Source organism: Myotis nattereri, assembly GCF_964212035.1.
Source record: "Myotis nattereri genome assembly, chromosome: 17".
NCBI lineage: Eukaryota > Metazoa > Chordata > Mammalia > Chiroptera > Vespertilionidae > Myotis > Myotis nattereri.
The window spans coordinates 37229556-37251000 of NC_138092.1; the positions used below are offsets into that span (position 1 = coordinate 37229556).

At 43.9% G+C, this 21445-nt stretch overlaps 1 protein-coding gene across 1 annotated transcript in view; it reads left to right on the forward strand.

Annotated features, from left to right (window-relative positions):
* Positions 1-21445, forward strand: part of SULF1 (sulfatase 1) — a 159044-nt gene that overhangs the window by 91108 nt on the left and 46491 nt on the right. Inside the window, exons 6-8 of the mRNA XM_081111003.1 lie at positions 2450-2689; positions 11674-11825; positions 14070-14239. Coding sequence (XP_080967129.1) covers positions 2450-2689; positions 11674-11825; positions 14070-14239 — 562 coding nt within the window. The remainder of the gene's footprint in view (positions 1-2449; positions 2690-11673; positions 11826-14069; positions 14240-21445) is intronic.

The window sequence follows — 21445 nt, forward strand, 5'->3', positions numbered from 1 at the left end:
TATTATTTGAACTTAGATCCGATTTCCACCTACCATCCCATATTTTCACTCCAAATGCATCTATAAACTAGAGATTGTAGCTTTGTTATTTGGGACCTTGGACGATGGTTTCCAGCTGCATTTTTTTTAAATTTGAATCCAGCTAATCTCATAAAGAAAACTCCGAGAGCTCATTCTTTGAAATAAAGAGATGATTAGGAAATGAAAATTTTCCCAAAATCAGGATATTACAGTGAGTAAGCACTGAGGATGTCTGAAGAAGAGAGGGGGCTGAGAGACTTCAGCATGTACCGCTCACTCTCTCCCACGCCATGTCCCTAGTCATCTACTCGTCTCCAGGACGCTTCCCTCTGTACGATCAACCAACACAAGTACAAAATGCAACATTTTTAAAATGAACTTCTTTGATCCCTATGGAATATTTCCTTTTACTTATTTTTTGGCCAACAGTGAAACAATTATTTTTTCAGTCTTTTTCTTCATGCTGAAATCTTTGAGATATTAGTTAACTCATGGCCTTCTGATGCATTATGAAGTCTTTGGATCTGCTTCATAGAGTCGCTCTATTTTAGCAACACAATCCAGTTCAGGTTCTTATCACCTTGTGGCCTGATGGCTTCAGTGACCTCTTGGCTGTACCCTTGATGGACCAGCCTATTCCTTCCTCTGCCTGTACTCCCATTGCCACAGCAACACCCCTCAAAGACTTTTTTCTTGCCATGTTCTTCGTGCCTTTGGCAAAGAACCTATTCTGCCTTTCTTTTGTCCATTCTACCCAATCCAAATATCTCTGCCCAGCCTCCAGCTCTTTGCTCACTCTGGCTCCCACATTTCAAGAGACTTCTCCATATTTTTTTCAATTCCAGCTAACCATTGTGGTGTACTCATCACTCCACTTCCTAGCATCCTCCCCATTCTCCCAATAATCCACTTCACCCATTGCATGTTTTTCTCCCTCCCTCTGTTCTCAACTCTCGTTTCAGAACCCTTATTGAACAGTCTCCCTAGGTCCCCTCTAACCTCAGAGGTACTGCTACTGCTGTACCTCCATTCTGATGTGTACGTTGCTTTGCAATTAACCCCAAGGATTTTTTAATGTAGGTTTTCCTTTAGATCATTTACTACTGAAGACCAGCGGCAGCGGAGAATTTTCCATTTCCTTTGTTCATGCTTCACTTGGGGCCCAGCCCAGAGTGCAAGGCTGATAAAATGCCCAGCATAAAATGGGTGCTCACGACATGTTATTCACTGATTACAAAAAGGTTGTGGGGTCCCCCCCGAAGACACCCAGAGGGGAAGAAGCAGTTGGGATCCCCTAAGTGAAGCATAGTTTAGGGAGCTCTAATGAGACCCAATTAGAAACCCTCCTCCTGTTTGCCTAATGGTAAAGCTGGTATGTGAAAAAAATCAGGCGAACTCTGGCTTTTTGGACGGTGGCACGTTTCTCTTCTGCTGTGAATGCTCGCCTGGTTTGCATTACGATTTCCTTCCTTGCTGGAAAACTACACAGACTTTCTCCCTTTCTCTGGAAGAAGTGGGACCTGTTGGAAATGTGAGGCTCCAGGATTCAAATGCAGTGGGCTTGGCTGTGGCGCTCTGTAGTGCATTTCTTGACAAGTCCTGAAAAGACTATTGAATTCTGGCCTGTGCTTTTCTCTGCAGTATTTGGATGGGTTTCAGCTGCAGTGTTTGGCTGGATAGAGTAATCGAAATAGATTTTTTTTTTTCTTCCTCAGCAATCTTAGGTTACAATTTCATCTTTGACCGTGAAAACGGAATATTTTTCTACCACGCAAGTACTTTTGAGTGCACTAGAATCATGGCTCTCTTACAAGCAAACAACCTGTCTTTTGAAATTACATGCAAACAGGTGAAAATATAAGCTGGTAGTGCTATCCTCAGAGGAACACTGGGCAGGCATTTGGGGAGTTTGCTAGAGGATACCAAGTTACATTCATCTCTTTTTTTGTTGTTTTCTTAATTAAATGCAGGCATTTTGGAGGGACTTTTACTTAGTAGGAAAAATGTTTTCCTCTTTTTTTCATAGATTAGAGCACTATCTGTAGGCATCGCTGCAGTGTCACTAGCTCTGTGCATGTGTGGTGGGTGGGGGGGTTGATGTTATGTAAGAGACTACCGTTCTCTGCGCTCTTCAAAGGGCGGCTGGCCTTTGAATCTGCTCCGTATCTAGAATTCCAGCTTTAATTATCAGCTTAGCCTGCATTTCCCCCCTTGTGATTAAGGAGGAGAGAAGCTGAAGTGTGTTTATTATTCTGCAAAATACTTGACATAGTAGCATCCCAAATGTTTTAATTTTGTTCTGGAAATGAGAGCTGGTGAAATTATAGACTTCTTCAAGCCAAGGGAAGGAAATGAATAAATCAAGGGAACAGAGTCACTGAGTGACAAGACAAAAATGGCTAAACAACACTGGAATTGTGCCTTTCAGGGTCCCTGCAAGTCATGAACAAAACGAGAAAGATTATGGAACATGGGGGGGCCACTTTCACCAATGCCTTTGTGACCACGCCCATGTGCTGCCCCTCCCGGTCCTCCATGCTCACTGGGAAGTATGTGCACAACCACAATGTCTACACCAACAACGAGAACTGCTCTTCACCCTCGTGGCAGGCGATGCACGAACCTCGGACTTTTGCTGTGTATCTCAACAACACTGGCTACAGAACAGGTAAAGGGTGAACTTTCTGACCCGTGACCCTCTGATAAACGTCTTAGACACAGGAAAAATGCAGTGCCTGGTGAAATACATGAAGATCCAAAAAGTTCCTAAATGGAAGTATTTAGGCTGTTCTCTCCTGTATCATATCCTTCCCTTCCCTCACTTTTTCACTCTGAAGGATATACCAATGAGAGGCCCCTTAGAGAGATGACAGAATGATTCTCAGTGGACATGTTCTGAAAATGTTGTACTCATCAGTACAGCCAGCAATTGGAATTTTCCAGGAGAACCTACAATAGATGATTTTTCTTCCCATTTGCCTGCTTACCTCAACCTCCCGAATCTCAGGGCATCATGGCACAGCCTGAGGCTTGTTTTAGATGTTGGTAAATTTCTGTTGATTGTTCCTCGGGGTCTGGCACACAGTAGATGATCGCAAACATTTAGTGAATGAATAAATCATTGAATGAATAAATCAATGATGTGTACCTTATTGATGCATTTATTTATTCATTCATAATTTAGTAAGATTTGGAGTTTCTTTAGCTTAAGTTGTGGTCATTTTTAGGTTTCGGATGTTCACCTCCACCTTCCAAGAAAGGAAGGCAATTGCTATACCTGCTATCATTGTTTAACCTACATAGGGCAAGAGGAAGGTTTGGGTTAGTTGATCTTTTGAAAATTGGGGACCGCTTTCAAGAGAGGTCATAAGCATCATGCCAGTCTTTCTAAGAAAGAAGCAAGGCTTTTTCTAGTAAGGCTGCCCGCCCCCACCCCTCACCCAAGCCTTTATTCTTCCAACATTTAGATGCTTTCAGCATTTCTTCATGAAAGGAAGTAAGAATGATTCTAAAGGGGCTACAATACAAAATAGGTTTTTCAGAACCACCTATCATTAAAGCTTAGTGGAAATGGTTTTACAAATTCTCTATCCCAAAGATTTAAAAATAAAGGATTTCAGATAAATGTTTTCTGTTAAATCTCTTCAAAAAGTGAAATTAATCTTTCCCACTGATCTCAGGAAACATGTGGCCATTGGCTCCTCTGCAGAGCATCCCGTGGGCACTTACTACTTTTTATTTGTGGATGAAACTATTCATTGTGAATATGACAGCATTGCCATTCGCAGACATTTCAAGATAGCCGCTCACAGAGGAAGCTCCTCCCAGGAATCTCAGGGGCGTTGGCTTGTGCTGAGGAAAGAAACTAGGTTACTCTGAGGCCCTTATCCTGTTTCTCACATAAGTGATTTAAATTTATAGCACCTTTCATCCGAGAGCTCTGAAGCAATTTGCAAATGCATCAAGCATCCCTGTAGGGTTTTGTAGACAGCAAATGTACTTGGCTCTGTTTTATAACTGAAGTGGGGATTTCAAACATTGTGTGACCAGCTCAGAAGCAAAATCAGCAATGGTCCCCTGATGCCTAATGGTTCCTGATTTGAACCACCCAATTTTGTCTTGTTCCTGGAAAGCATTGTGTGAGATCAGGCTCCTTTTAACTCCCAGGCTCCCTATAATTTTTTCCCAGCAGCATACATACAGCTTGGAGGGTTGGGACTCACCATATCCAGAGCAATATGGACAATGTCTGTGATAAGTAGAGATGCAGGGTGAGTCAGAGCATCCTGCAGGGCTGAGAGCAGCCAATGAGGGTTTGCTAATTTGTTTCAGGACTAAACCGAGAAAGGGGGAAAACATGATAAGTTCTGGAGGCATGGTGTGCAGCAATGTGACTATAGTTGACAATATTGTACATGTACTTGTTTCAATCATGCTCTGCTGTATCCACCCTAAAATGGGTTGCAAGAACTTGAATGAAGCTCAGAGATAATTTCATTCAATTCCCTTAGACCCATAAGATTAAGTTGACTCGCTGAAGTGATACATTTGATGTTCTAATGGGAAGACCAGACGTCAGGACCTTGGTCCTTGGGGCTCTCTCCAGTGTGCGACTCTAACTCATGGGTTCGGTCCAGGATGAAATTGCACATCATAAGGCTTTGCCCATGACAAGCGTCTGACCTTTTGTTCAGCCCAGCAGGCCTGCTTCATTCAGGGAGAGGAGATATGTTCTTGGAAACTAAGACAGGTTCTGAAGCCAGCCTTCTCCCTGGTGGTCCAGACACTTAGGTAATAGTGGAATTTATAGTGAGTCATCCTGCAAAATTAAAGGCATTTTTTCAAGGGTAACAAGGACTCATCCAGATACTTAGTGTGGAAAACAAATATTGATGTGCCCATTAGTAAATCAGAAAAATTATAAATGGAAGACTAAAATGGCAGTGATAGGTTCTACATAGTTTAAATTTATCTTTGATGGGAGCATATTGAAGTGTCTGAGACAATTAGGAAGCGAAGATGTCTTTGTGACAATAATTATTGATCTAACCAGGGACAGTGACACATTTGAAAATAAACAAATAAGCATATCAAGATGACAGGCACCTTAGGAAATTAAGAGAACTGGTGAGTAGGTATTAAACCAGCATAATTATTCATGAGCCACTAGACTAGTCGGAAAAGAGCCAGCATATAAAGATTTTATTGTTGTCTTAATAATGAATATATTTTTGGAACATTTAGCTGAGAACCGAAGAAAATAATGAAGGAAACTGAAATATGTATTAGACATAAATATCCATCGAGAGAAAAGCACAAAGCAGCAATTAGATTTATGAAGAACAGCTCAGAGAAGACAAATTACTAAGAGGTTTATTTTGGGAAGAATCCAGAATACATGGATTTAAATGAATCGAATTGATCCAATATTATATTTACTGTTGTGTGACATGATTTTTCTTTTTCAGAACTGAGGCATATTTTTGGACTGGCTATAGTCTAAATTTTTCTAAACTTACTCATGGAAAATATGAGTCCACAACCGCTTAAATGTTCGAGAAAGGGAAAATACAGTAACATGTCTATTGCATTTTATGTTCTGACAAGTGAACTGGGAATGACATTGGGTTATCGATCATAAAAATGAATATCCTGCCTGACTCTATGCTCAAAATTTTTTTAGCTTGCATTTCTTGTGAGGGGATAGGCATGCATGTGAAACCTGGCCTAGTTTGAAGGTAAAGGGGATAAGCCAGGTTTCAGAGGTAGCATCAAGTGTTAGCAAAAACCCTGAACAAAGACTGAAGCCGCCTGGAGTCACGTCCTAGCTCATTCGGCCTTTCATTTGTTTTTGAGAACTTGTAGAGAGGCCACTTTTCCAACCGATAAAATGTAGAGATTGGACTAGAAGGATTCCGAAGTTTTCTTTCCTGTCCAAAATTATACTGTCATTTTATAATGGCCACTGCAGTTATTATATTGATTCACTTAAAAATTGTAGTGTTCAAATTATAATCCGAACACATGATACCTGAAATCACATGTGAATTAAATTTTAGTTTTGCTAATTCTACATATCACTGAAGTATAAAGGGCAATATTTAACAGAGATCTGCAGTACAACTTTTTGTAGAATATTCTTTTGTAACAAAACAATTTATACAAATTAGTCAACTTTTCTAGTTTTGTGTCTTTTTTATATTATAAAATTTATGTTACTTATGGCAAGTATATTTATTCTCTAATATAGGATTTTATAAAGGTAGAGTTCACTTAAAGTAAGACAAACTAATATTCTTTTTATGAGTACATAACAGAAGACCTAGCATTCCACAGTGTGCTATTTATTGAGCATTCTTAGAGCTTCACTAGACACTGGGCTGAGAAGAAATATAAAATAAGATCCCTGTCTTCATTAGACTTACAATCTAATTGGGGAAACCAGATGGGTTGACATAAGAAGAAATCATAATTTTTACTTTGTTTAAAATGATGTGTATTACTAGTTACAACCCGTGAAATCCTGTGACCCAAATCTATCAGTTACACAGAGTAAAAAAGCTTAGTTAGCATATCATTTTTTATATTGAATAAGATTTAACTTTTCCACAGCATCAGAAATCTTTTGTGTAGTTACTATTGCTGATTTAAAATAAATACCTTTGCCCTGGCCGGTGTAACTCAGTGGTTAGAGCGTTGGCCTGCACATCAAAGGGTCACAGGTTCAATTCTGGGCATGTCCCTTGGTTCCAGGTTCAAACCCCAGCCCCAGTTGGGGTGTGTGTGGGAAGCAGCCAATCGATGTGTCTCTCTCACATCTTTTCTCTCTCTTTCTCTCTCTCTCTCCCCCTTCCTCCTTCCCTTTTTAAAAAAATATATATATTTTTATTGATTTCAGAGAGGAAGGGAGAAGGGCAAGAGATATAGAAACAACCATGATGAGAGAGAATCATGGATCAGCTGCCTCCTGCATGCCCACTACTGGGGATCGAACCTGCAACTCAGGCATGTGCCCTTGACCAGGAATCGAACCCTTCAGTCCTCAGGCCGATGCTCTATGCACTGAGCCAAACCAGCTGGGGCCTCCTTCCCTTTTAGTCTCTCTGAAAAACCAATAGAAAAAATATCCTTGGGTGAGGATTAATAACAACAACAATAGTAATGATAATAAAATTAAATACCTTTGCTTTAAATAGCTCAAGGAAACTTTCCTCTGTATTATGGCACAAATAGTCCTGGACAGAGTAGCATGGCCTAAAGTAAAAAATAATTATAACAAGTCTTTGTGATCTTTCTCCTGGCACCACCACCACCACCTTCTTAAACAGCTGTGAAGGGACATGTTCAGTGGCCTCCCAGAGACAATGATACGGAAGGGCGGGTCGGTGGCCTGTTGGTGACATATTCAGATAGCACAGCAGTAAGTGAAGTTGAACGCTAGCACCAAAGGGGAGAAAAACTTCAAACTCCACATACTATAATGGCAATATGGGCAAGCAAATGAAATTCACCTAAGGGAGAGCGGAAGAGATTTAATACATCTGGAGGGAAATCATTAGAAGGCCAGATAATCAATGGCAGAGTGTTGCCAGGGGTGATTACACATGAGTCTCAACGTCAGGAGGCAACAAAAAAGGCCAGAGTCACTCGATGCTGCCAACACGCTTTGTGAGGCATGAGGTCCCGGTCCTTCTTGGAACAAGTGTGATGGGCGAGGGCACATCTGGAAAACTGCGTACATTCTTTACACTCCATTAACACAAAGACACCGAAAACCTGGAGGGAGTTCTGACGTGAATGACAAGCACAGTGAAGGGACTTGTAGAAATAGTTTATAGGAAGAGGATGAAAGGGCAGCGAATAGCCATGGCAATGGGTAGAAAACAGTGCAAAATAGTCTTTCGAGGGAAACAATTGAAGGAAGGGCTTGGCATGGCTGCCCTGGGAGGAAAAAACAAAAAATAAAACTAAGAGGAACAGGAACACTTCTATAACGAATCGAGCAGGGGAAAAGGAGCCAAATGGGAGAGCATGTGTTGCCACAAAATCAATCAGATCGGAAAAGAAAATATTGAAAACCTCTCAGGAAATGTTTTCAAACGCACAAGTGCAGAAATCTTGGATGAGAGTTCCTTGCACCACAGAATGGTCAATTATTTACAATCAGAACACAGAGTTGAAAGGACAGAGATGATAGTGATGCTAATAACAATAGCAGCAGTAGCAGCACTTAAAAAGCTCTTGTTATGTGCTGGGCACTGTGTTGAGCACTTGATATTTGCATTAACTCATTTAATCCTGGCCAGAATGCTACCGCTGTTATTATTATCTTCATGGTTTTAGGAAAGGGAATCAGAGGTAGAGTTAAGTAACTTGCCGGTAGACACATAGCGAAGCAAATAGCAAGCCAGGATTGGAACCCAAGCAGGCTGGCTTCAGGGCTTGTATCCCAAACCATTACGCTCTTTTACTTCTTTGAAAACCAAAGGAGAGGAGAATGGAATAAACCTCCAGGGATGAGGCGCAGGCCAGAGGAAAGAGCTGGGCCTGAGGTTATTAAGTGGAAGATTCTGGAAACAGCCCCCTTCTGGAGTGACGTTGTTGGGCTGTGGTGCTGGTCGGCTGCCTGTGACTCCAAGTCATGTTGCTCTCGTCGGAAAAGGAAACTCATCTTGTGGTTCTGTGTGAAAAGATGGTTAGTCTCTGAAGACAAGACCCCGTCATTAGGAGAATTCCTGCACGGTCAGCTGGGAGGAAATCCTGAGTCAGACCTGACGTGAGAGCCTCTGACACTTTGTCCTACCCCCAGGAGCTGCTCCGCGGCCCTGGCAGAATCCTCAGGCTGTGGGCGTTTGGCTAAGGGACAGCTTGATCCATTCACTCACTCACAGATCCAACAGATAAACATTCACTCTACCAATAAGTAGACATTGCCTTGTTCCTCAGACTGAAGTCAACTCTTAAAAAAAAAATCAGTCTGAGAAACGTCAACTTCAGCAACTCTGGAGCTCTATTGTATGAAAATATTTAGACCAAATCCGTGTTAAAATTATAATCCAAGTGAAAACACAAAATGTAACAAGTCTGGAACCTGTGGAACCCCCAAAATGCATGAGGATCCATAGACCCCAGTTCAAGAAACAAAACTTATGGAGCCCCTATACTATGGGCAAAGATGGAGAAGGGGGTACAGAGATGAGGCCAAGGTAATGCTTGTCCTCAAAAACCTTACAGTCTAAGAAGGGTTAGGCTCACATATGAACTTGACTACCACTAGGAAGAAAGAGAGGATGTCGTTAGAGCCACAGACACAAATTGCTACGGGATTGGGGCAAAGACCAGGAGTGAAATGGCATGTGCTCTGGCCTTGATAGAGGGAGGGAGATGAAGAAAGTAGCACAGGAGAGGTAGAGAGATGCAAACTAGAGCTGCAGAGATGGACATGAGCCAAGAAGAGCAGGTGGACTTGGAGAGAGAGTGACTTTGTGCAGACCCAAGGAAGGCTGAGGCTAGCACTCTATCAAATAAACTGGATCCTGCAGGTGACAAGGGTTCATCTAGACTGTGAGAATAGGGTGATGTGACCAAAGCTGGTCTTCAGGAAGGTGGTACTGAGAGTGGGAAGACCCTGGAGCCTGGCAAGCAAAGCTGGCCAGGAGACTGGGCATCTGTGGGGGGGATCACGTAATCAGAGAAGGAGGCAAGGTTCGAGAGCCATCACCCAGGTGGAACCTACAGGCGGTGGCGACTGCCGGGCGAGGGGCAGGTGCAATCAGGGAAGGCTCTGGGCTGCCAAGCATGTTACCCAGCAGGGCGATTATACCACTCAGAGAATTAAAGGATAGCGGAGAAGTAAATTTGGAAGGGAAAATGATTAATTCCATTTGCATGACTGCGTTAAAGGGGAAGTAAAACATTCAGATGGAGATAAACTACAGGTAGTTGCAGATCAAAGATGAGAGCAAGGTAAATAGCTATCCCTTAAAGACACGGAAATGACGTACAGTGGATAAGGTGATGATGGAGAAATATGTGTTTTAAGACAATACCAGGGAAGTGCCTGGATTCTAGAGTCTGTTTTCATCCCAAGCCAGTCATCCGGGAACCACCTGTTTTCATTGTAAAACCTGCCTAATGAAGCCAGGAAATGGCTTTGACCTAGAAGGCAGAGGACATGCTCTCTTCCTAAATTAAGGAGGGAGGCCTTTTAAAGATCAGAAAAATTAAAACATGCATGCATGTGTATATGTATGTGTTGATATAAGTGTGTGTGTACACATACACTTCACTATACACATATGTATTCCCATATAGCCTATATAATAAAAGGCTAATATGCAAATTGTCCCCTCAACCGGGAGTTCAACCAGGGGGTGGGGCTGGCCCAACAATGGCCCACGGCCCCTCTCCTTGGCCAGCCCGGCCCCTGATTGGCCCAGATCGGGGTGGGCCATCTGGACCCCACCCATGCACGAATTTGTGCACCAGGCCTCTAGTTCATACAGAAAATAAAATGTTCTCTAGTCCTTCATACTTGAGGGGAAGGCTATGTATGTGTCTAGTCAGGTAATCAAACTCTTAGGTTTACTCTGAATAGTGCTTATTTATACCTGTTTTCCTGGTGGGATTAAAATAGTTATAAGTGGTACCCTCTTTCTCTCAAAAGTATGCCAACAATACACTTCTGATCATTAAAAAGGGTGTCTGGCTTCAAGATCGAACCCATTTAGTTTCCGGAAACCCCAACCTACCTGGCCCCCTCCAATCATCATCTTTGGCAGAGGACCATGTTCATGGCTTGCTTCTCTGAAGGACCAGTAAGCTGTGTGGCAGTGGCCTTTTGTGGATGTGACATGTGGAAGTTACATGTGCAGTCCTTCCAGTGGCCTTCTCCATGAGAACGGAGAATTCATGGTGCAAGTACTTTAATCATACCACCTATCATTCTATGAAAATTAGTCATCTATGTAGCATCTCTACGTTGCCAGAATTTTTTATTTTTGTTTTGAAGAGATAGACATTCACATTTGTAAAATGCACATAATGTAAACACAGATGACACAAAATACATGACACATGAAAACCCTGACCACATCCCATAAAAACAAAGTGTACCTCAGACCTTTGGTTTAGAAGATTTGTACCCTCTGGATATGTAAAAAGAAGGACATGCTTTTCAGTAGTGTTTCTATAATTCACAACCCTCCAACAGTAAGTTAAAAAAACGTAATTTAATACAAGGACTGAACTTTCACCTCTCCAATATGTGTGTGCCCAGGGGTAGTACGGCTGCTTCTCTGGTTGTTACATCAACTGAACAAAGGGGTACGTTCTGCTGGTATCCCAGTAAAACCACAAGAAGAGCTGCACCCAGAGTACCATGATCATTATGAGGTTTTATTGAATTATAATCCATGTACTTGGGGGCTACTTTTATTTACTCAAAAGGAAAATGTGTGTATGTATGTCACTTTGCCAAAGGATTGGGGTATTATACTAATGTTATTTTGACATCCACTGTTACCTGGGTTAACTTTTCTTCTACCATCTCTTTTTCAAGCCATCGTTTCATATTTTTGCCTTTATACATTTATTTATGATTAATCATTTCACATGAGAACATAATCCTTTTTTTTCCCCCCCCCATTGCAGCCTTTTTTGGAAAATACCTCAATGAATATAATGGCAGCTACATCCCTCCTGGGTGGCGAGAATGGCTTGGATTAATCAAGAATTCTCGTTTCTATAATTACACTGTTTGTCGCAACGGCATCAAAGAAAAGCACGGATTTGATTATGCAAAGGTAATTTTCAGGCACTTTTACACGGCATCAATTTACTTTGTGCATAATGGAGAACAGCCATTTTCAGCAAATTAACCTATCCGCAAGATTGGCTTGCTATGTTCTCAGAATGTTAGAATGAGAAATTTTAACGTAATTTTAAACTCCGGGCAAGAAAAGACTCTCAAGGAACACTGACTTTATGTAGTGATTTTGTCCCCTCATTAGAGCACAAGGCAATCAGCCTTTGATGAAAGGATCATCAGGACAATCATAGATGCCTCCACTCCGTCTTGTGATAATTTTTGGTTTCCCTCCCACACCCGGAGGACTTGTCCACATAATCAAATGTTCATCTTGCACTGTTTGCTGTTCACTGAGATGAAAGTCTTCAGATTTAGCTGTAAAAATAAGAGCAAACAAGTGGAATAATCAGAGGTTGTGGACCCACACTCCTCCCTTGGACTCCTTCCTGTCTGACCAACCTTAGCTATGAGACCAGGACACCTGCCCCGGGGCAGCTCGAGTCCGCAAGTGTCTCTAACGCTGTCAATCCTAGGATTTCCAAATCAGTTCGTAGAAACTGGAATTGGCATGCCCCACGGTCCCCTGATAAATGGATCCTAGATTAGACTTTAAAATTCCCCAGGGTTCTGTGACTGCCAATGTACATACGACAATTTTCAGATCACAGAAGTGAAGGGGAAACATATCTTTGAATGTAGCCTGCGCATGAGCCTAAAATAGCCTCTTCCCTTCTGGCCATCCTCACCTCTTCCTCATTTACCTAAAAGAAGCCTCGTATCTGCTCTATGTAGCACAGATCACTACCAAAGAGCCGCTGGTGGACATGAGGAGGGAACTTGATCTAATTTGGGCACATGGCTGCCTTGATGCTTGGTGGGAGATAAGGTGTAAGTGTCCTCTTTCATACCCTTCAGAAAACAATGAGTGCAAATGAAGTCACAAACATCCCTAATAAGTTTCCAGACTCATCCAAGTTGAGAGCTAGCTGGTAGGGACCTCGGAGGCAGATCCGAGCCGCATCCTGCAACTCCCACGGATGGCCACAGCCATCATTTTTTATCTGTGGGGATGCTTTTCACGCTCCTTGTTCAAGCGATTAACCTCTCTTTCCCTGTTGTCCTAAGGACAGCGATGTAATCAAGATTCCCTCCGAAGACTAAATCAGCGTAACTTGCCCATTACCACAGCTGATTAAGTGTCAAAGACAACTGTGTCCAAAAAGAATATATATCTTTTTTTTTTTTAGTGGGGAAAGGAATGAAACAGACACTCCCATAGAAAAAGGTGATAGCCTGTGGGCTTGTCCTAACAGTGGCATGTGACACAGATTTCGTCCCTTGGGCGCTGCTTTTGCAGCTGTTCTGGTCCTTAAATCTACATGTGATTCGTCAGGCCTGGACGCCCCTGCCACTGTGAACCTTGCCCGCGCGCTTTCTGACGTTTCTGCTGGAACTCTAGGCCCCTGACACACACTTAGAGGGGCAGGTGGTTTAATTTAAGTTTTCATCTTTCCTTTCCTTTTCATTCCCTTCTAGACTTGCATCAGCCCCTGGGACTGGGGGTTAAGTCATTTTATTAACGTCAGGCCCTAATCCCAGCAGCTGTATCATTTTAGCTGTGCAATTAACAGAGGATAATCTGCAGGAAATCAACTGCTTCCCATATTTAGTGTTTCAAGTACATTAATTAATAAAATGCTACAGCTTTTCCTGTGCACCCAGATTTTGGCCAACGTTTCCTTTAGCAATTATTGTGTAATTCCTACAGGTGAATTTTTGATTTAAAAGAAAAGATCTTTTGCGTGTGTGTGTGTGTGTGTGTGCGTGTGCTATGGAACTGTGAATGTGTAGTGGGTGTTGGTGTTTCCTGCCCTTGAAGTAATTAAATTTTTGTCAATGGATTACGTCAATGAAATCTGAGAATGAAATATGTATCCGGTGTTTTATGTGCTCTAGCATTTGGGTTGCCAGATCTGATCATTATCTTGGGCAAACAGGACTTGACTTTTTTCGTGCCTAATTGCTAAGTTGTGCATTACTCAGAGTCCATTTTACCACGCTGGTGACCCTAGAAAGTCCCTGGCAACTGACGTGTTGCCTTGGGAAGCCCAGTGCCCCTTCCCGCTTTAGACCTTCCCTCGCGATTCAGTGAGTTGCTTCTGAGGAAAGCAGTATTCAAATGTGATCTGATGAATGTCACCTTTTGTAATTTCTGTTTTGTGTCAAATGTATGTTTCAGGACTACTTCACAGACTTAATCACTAACGAGAGCATTAATTACTTCAAAATGTCTAAGAGAATGTATCCCCATAGGCCCATTATGATGGTGATCAGCCACGCTGCGCCCCACGGCCCCGAGGACTCGGCCCCACAGTTTTCAAAACTGTACCCCAATGCTTCCCAACACATGTGAGTAATACCTTCGGCTCTGGGACCTGCTGAACATGGGCCTCTGCTTTGCTCCCCACCCTGCTTCTCTCCTCACCCCATTTCCTTCCACCCGACAGGAGCATCAGTTTGGAACAGGCTTGCAACCAAGGGCCTCGGCTGGGTCGTCTGATTAGGAATCCCATTTCTAACATTTGTAAATTGCTAAAAGGAAAGCAGAGAAGCACACAGGGCGAATGAGGCGATTCTTCTCAAGCGTTCCCTTCAGTTATCTTAATATTCATGAGTGTCGTCTAGTAATGAGGATGTCAAACTGTTTGCTTTCCATAGCAGCAGAGTGGTGACCTGGTCTGGTTGCAGAAACACGGTTCGTTTTCTAGGAGAAAACCTGTGAAGCAGCGTTGCTGCAGGCGTGCAATTAGGGTTGCGCCAGAAAGCAGCAGGAGGGGTCTTGCCCAAGAGGTCAGCCCAGGTCACGGCTTTAAAATAACCTGCTGCTTCTTTTTGAGAGGAGGGGCTGTGCAGAGAGCAGAAAGCTGTGTTATGCCCAGAGTGCTCGGTAGCCAAGGGTGGAAACGTCTGGGTGCTTCAGCAGCAGAGAACATGATTTTGGTGTTGACTCTGTGGACATGTTTGCTTCCTACCTGTTGTAATAATATGCAGTCTTCCCCACAGAGCCTTGGCTCAGGGTTTGCTGCAAGTTTGGCACTCAAGGAGGCTGGGAACAGGAATTGATATATGTTTATCATAAAGCTCAAAAATTGATTCTTAATCTGTTAGTGCTTAAATACCATCCCTTTTTATCCACACTGATGTTCTAGCCACAGACAAAAAACAAAAACAAAAACATAGATTGTGCAGTTAACCTATGGGGGTTAGGGGTGCTGAGCACTGTGCAATAGAAAATCCGTGTGTAAGTTTTGACTCCCCCAAAACCTAACCACAGTGTCTCTTGCTATATGCAGGGGATTGGTTCTAGGACACCCTCCCCCACTGTGGATACCAAAACCTGCTCAAGTCCCTTATATAAAATGGGGTAGAACAATGCATACAGTTGCCTCTCCATATCCACGGATTCCCAACCACGGATTTGAAAATACTGTTTTCGATCCACATTTGGTTGAGTACATGATGCAAAGCGCAGGGATACAGAAGACCAACTGTGTATCTATTGCGTAAGTGAACCAGTGCAGTGTTGTTCAAGGGCCAACTGTACTTCCTTGTGTAAAGAGAGGAGTAACTACTGAAGGCACTCTAGTTCAGCGGCCGCCAACCGGTGGTCCATGGACATCTGTGGTCCGTGAGGTCCGAAAGGTTGGCAACTGCTGTTCTAGTCGCTGTCATTACACACACGGAGGACATTCTTATGCTCTTATTTTGCCTCTGATTATAGCTAATAGACTGACAACTCCTGGTCAGTAGGATATAGATTGTTTCTATGTAGCAAGTGGTTTAGAAAGGAGAGAGGTCAGAGCTGACTGAGGACAGGAACTAACAATATATATGGAGCCCGGGTGGGTAAACTACTGAACACGCCCAGACACTTGGAGGGCAGAAGTGTTTTAATGCACTAAATATTGTCAACAAATAAAGAGGCGTGCCCCATACCTGGCAGGCATGACTCGTGGTTGAGCATTGACCTATGAACCAGGAGGTCACAGTTCAATTCATGCTCAGGGCACATGCCCAGATTGCAGGCTCGATCCCCAGTGGGGGGGCGGGGGGGGGGCATGTAGGAAGCCGCCAATCAATGATTCTCACATCATTGATGTTCCTCTCTCCCTTCCTCTCTGAAATCAATAAAAATCTATTTTTTAAAAAGAGGGGTGCCCCAGCCCCTGGGGAGCCACTGTGTTTTGGAACTGACGGACATGCACACCTCTGCAGATTTTCCCTACCTAGAACCGTGGCGCCAGATTCAGGAGTGAAGCCCACCAGTGGCGAGCGCCTCTCCATTATAAAGTTAGGACCCAGCTGGTGCAGTGAAGGAAAACGGACTTTGCGAGGTTCTTCCTGTGCTGGGACCCACTTTCCCTTTCCTTTTGAGTCAGAAGTCTTCAAATGTGGTGGCTTCCTTTGTTGTATTAGCAGATTCCCGGCCTAAGGTGACTTTCTACACCTATAAATCTTACCAATGTTTCCTCAGATTTGAGAAGGGGTTGGCTGGCAAAGGGTTTTGTGGCTCCCTAGGGTCCCCGCCTTTGAAGCTCCAGGTCGAGCCTACAGGAAAGTCGGCCACAGGGCAACAGGTCTGTCTGGCCGCTCAGGAGAAGTCCGCAGAGTTCTCAGGGCCCGATGATAGCTAAAAAAGCATCTCTGATTCCAACAACTGAGAACTCTGTTTAGTTCCACTAATATTTATGAAGGCCACTGTGATACTCTGCTGCACAGCAAATGGACGTGAGGAAGGTACAGTTGTTAACACTGGAGAACCAATGAGCCCAAACAGGGACTGGCACACGGGGGCCGAATCCAGCTTGCCAATAGTTTGTATTAATAAAGTTTTATTGAAGCACAGCCACATCCATTTATTTAGGTACTGTCTATGGCTGCTTTCACAATACAACAGCAGAGTTGAGTAGTTGTGGCCGGTTCTGGGTGGCCTGGAGTACCTAAAATAGTACCTACTATCTGGTCCTTTACAGAATAAGTTTGCCCCAGATCCCTGCTCTAGGCAACTGTCCAATTAGCCACATCACCAGGGGACCAGAAGTGGTAAGACCTCAGCAGGCATAGAGGGGACTATGGAAATTTGGAGGAGGGTGTGTTCACATCTTTTGGGGGAATCAGGAAAAATGCGTGGACCAGGAGGCATTCAAAGTGGGCCTCAAATGATGGGTAAAATTCCTGCAGCCGATTCTACAGAGTGGGTTGATGATTTCAGGAAGAGAATGGGGTTCGAACAGGTGGTCACCACATGAGGTGACCTCAGATGTGACTTAGGAAGTGGAGAATGGGATGCAAGGAAAGCAAGGCGGGGGGTGGGGGGGTGGAGGGGGGAGATAAAGCTAGAAAGGGAATGAGCAGAATATTGAGGTCGAGTGAATTTGTACATAACTGTAAGCAGACACTCACTGGGGGTTATTTAGTAGGGTAATGGCATAATATCTGACTCGGCCATTTTTACATGGAAATAGTGTCAGTTATTCTTTAGTTCAGATGAACACCTGTAAGCCTTATGAGTGAGTTCATAAAGTGAAATCTACACACGGCAGCGGAAAAAGTGTTCAGGTCTTAAAGGCACGCAAGCATGGGTTCCCATCGCAGCTGTCCTCACTGAGTCTGGGGGCAATTTCTTTTTCTTTCTTTTTCTTTTTTTAATTGATTTTTTGAGAGAGAGGAAGGCATAATGATGGAGAGAGAGAAACATTGATGTGAGAGCGTAATATCCATTGGCTGCCTCCCAATGCCCCCCCCACTAGGGATTGAGCCCAAAACCCAGGCATGTTCCCTGACAAGGAATCAAACTGGCAACCCTTTAGTGCACAGATGTCACTCATCCAGCTGAGCCACACGGGCCAGGGCAGGTATAATTTCTTTAACCTCTCATCTGCAAAATGGAGATAATATTAGCACCTTGACATGATGTCATGCATGAAAATCAAGAGAAGCAGCATAGCTAAAGTCCCCAGAGAGGGCCTGGGGTATAGAAGACACTTCATTGATGTTAATTCTTGTTGATTCTTTCTATTAAGATGAACCACATAACACTGCTCTTTTTCTTTTTTTTTATTCTTTATTGATTAAAGTGTTAGTTTCCTTCCCCCCACCCCCATTGACCTCTCCCCAGCCACTCCCACCCCACAGCACATGCCCTCACCCCCCTAGTGTCTGTCCATTGGTTATGCTTATATGCATGCATACAACCAAAGGGTTTGTATGCATGCATCTAAACACCACTCTTTCTTGTTTTATGTCTGACCTACGAAAAGTGCAATTTCATTTGGTTCAACTTAATGCTTAGGGGAAGCAGCTAGAGACATGACAGGTTGATACTTGCCCATTGTGACATGACAAATCTCTCGACACGCTAAGACCCGCTTTGGGATGCGCCTCCTGCACCTGGCCATTCTGAAAACGCAGACAGGACAAGCACCGAGGTGGCCTGCGTTATCTCTTCCAGGTGCAAAACCGGCGCTACGGGCAAGCGCCAGTTTGGAGCACAGCCTTAGCCGCAGAAAATGGAGATCCGTGTGGTTGGTTGAGTGACTGAGCTCCTATCTGCTGCTAAACTGTGGGGTTTGGTGTCCTTAGTCCCCACAGGCCTTAGGGCCTTGGGTTGCTGGCGTCTTTGTTGCAAAGGTCTGCCCTCTGCCGCTGGGGGAAGGGGCTGGAGAGAGTCAGTGTGCATCTCTTGTTACTGTGAGTGACAGCGCCGGTTCACAGTTCAGTCCGCAGACAAAGGGAGGGAGACAAATGGAAGACAAGCTGCCATTTGGGGCGCACGGAGCTGCTGAATGGCCGGTGTCCTTAGCACATTAGCAACACATTGGAGCGAAGGGGTGGCAGCAGTGACGTGCGCTGCAGAAAGATGTGGCAGGCCCAGGGACAACAGAGCAAGAAGCTGCAGACTCGCCCCCACGGCGGGACCCAAGTAATGCGGACGCTTTCCTCCAGGTCGCCTTCCCTGGTGGTCAGGCATTATTGAGCCGCCTTTCATCGGCTTTGGGTCCTGGCTCTGTGACCCACTCAGCCCCGAGCGAATGTATCATGTTTGCACGGTGCTTGTCGGTCCCAACAAAGGACGAAGCCAGGCCAACCCTGGCTTGTTGGCTTTACAAACAGAGGCTAGAGGTTATGCCCACCGGCTGAGGATGAGAGCGGGTTCCCGGCCACTCAGGGCAGAGGCACCGTGTAAGCAGACAGTAGCCCAGCCGCTCCTGGCCTCCCAGGCATCTGAGGGCGCCGCCGTCATAACAGCACACAGAGCATCCCTATCGCAGAGCCCTTCACTACGGCTAAGACCCTGCTGTACTTTTCAGTAAGTTACTGGCCAGTATCCTCCGAGTAGTGCTGTACCTCACTCTGGCTTTGACGTAACTTCTTGCCCCTGGCCTCAGTGATGTCAGGATAGGCACCTGTGACAGGCAGACTCCACTGACCAAGCTCCCTCATCACCTTCCTGCCATTGATGTGCCTATCAACTGAAAATATTTTTGTGCGTGTTTCAGTTCCACATTCTTTCTTCCCATACCTGGGAATGTGTCACTGTGTGTGTGAACGCACAGGTTCAGGCGAAATCTCTAATCTCCACGGAACCACCGTGTCCGCTAATGTGCGAGAATCGTTCCGAAAGGGGAGCTTTTGGCTGAACACGGTGTGTTAAATGAGAAACTATCTCTGTGTAAGCCTCCAAAGGTTTTCAAACACCTGTGTGATCTAAAGTTGGAAAAAAATGTCTTGCCTTAACAAGAAGTTCCGCGTTCTTACTTTATTTCTTCCACAAATACGTAAAAGGAAATTCTTTCCAAGGCGAGAGAATTTTTAATTCGCTATAAAATTTTCTTACTGGGGCCGAACTAGTTGCCCACCTTGTTCTCTCCATCTTTTCTGCTCATCCTGTTCCCTGAAGTCCAAGTGCACAACTCTAGGGGGCAGCATGCACACCAAGTACCATGTAAATGGAGGGATGCAAGGCGGCTCTGTCCTGAGAACAGAACCAAGTGTCTCATCTATGCCTTCCAGTGCCCGGTGTGCATTGGTTAGCAAATAAATAAATGTGTTAACCCCTCCAACTAGCTGACACTAAAACGTTTTTTTTTAATAATCTATAATAATAAAAGCAGAAATATGCTAATTAGACCAGCCGTCCTTCTGGACGACCTTCCAGACAAAGCTGGGGCTGCGAGAGAATTCTGAGTCTCTGGTGCTAGAGGGAAGCCGGTGCCTGCAGCCAGGGGAAGGAAGGCCTACTCTTGCACGAAATTCGTGCATCAGGCCCCTAGTATAAAAATAGTTAAATAATTGGTTTTATGAATTTAAAAAAGACACCTAAAAATAGCATAATTCCATAAATTTTTAGATTTAAAAAAAAAAGACTTAATTTTTTTTTTTTTAATAAAAAGACCCCAAATGGCTTTGCCCAGGTCACATAGGTAGATTGGGTCAAAGCTGGAGCCAAAACTTGATTCTCTTGGACCCAGGTGATGTTCCCACCCGGCTTGCTCAGTACCCATCAAAGTCACAATTAATATTAGAAGCGGCTCCTATGTGTGCATCGGCACAATTCTAATTGGCGATGGCAACATTGTTAGAAAACTCTTCAAATTAGTTTGGTAATGTAGCCATAATCAAGATCATTTGTTATTATTCTGCATGTGTTCAATTTTACCTAAGAAAAGACATTTGAACTCTTGTGGGGAATATCTCCACAAAGTCAATTAAGTAAGTTCAATTTTAGTGAAAGCTGAGACCGTGTGGTTTGGGAGATTAAGTATAGAGTTTCCAATTTAATGCCTTGAGTGTGTGTCTTCAATCTGTGTAACTGGCTTATTCTGGGAACTGAGACCTATTTTATTTCTCAGGGAATGATGGTTCCGCTACCAATACCCTTTAAGGCTTAGACCACTGGGGGATTTTGTTGTTGGTTGAGACTAAACAAATGGAAAAAACACGTGTCCCACTGTCACACACTAGAAACATCTTCATTTTCACTGGTGACAACGAAGGCCACCAGTGGTCAGAGTGAACTGCTGAGTTCCTTGCCTTTCCCCAAGTGTGGATTTAATCTACAGCACATGCGTTTCTTGAAACTGTTTCTTTGCTCGTAAGAATTATTCTCCTAAAATACCCACCCATCAAAAAGAAAGGGGACAGTATTGGTTTTCAGAATTCTTATTCCTGTTCCGTCGATAAGCAATACTGGAAAGAGAATCAAAGGCCAAAGAGAATTGGCATTGATGTGGAAGGCTGAACTAACCGATGCGGGGGCTACAGGACCTGTGCTCTAACGGGCTGAGCAATAAAGTCCAATGATTAGTGACTAGAGAAAAACAAGATGCAGGCAAACTCACCCGGGAAAGTTAACACTGTCAGGTACTGGAATAGTCTGTTGAGGCTCTAGGTATGTTTTCTGGAGAGTCTGAGGTCTGGAGCAGACCGTTTTGGGCAAAACTCGTAGCTGAAGCGTCAGCAGAAAGTCTCTCCAACCCAGGCACATGGGGCTATAACTCACACGAATGTCGTGGGAATTTTTTAGAAAAGCAGCGGAAACTCAAAAAGGACAAG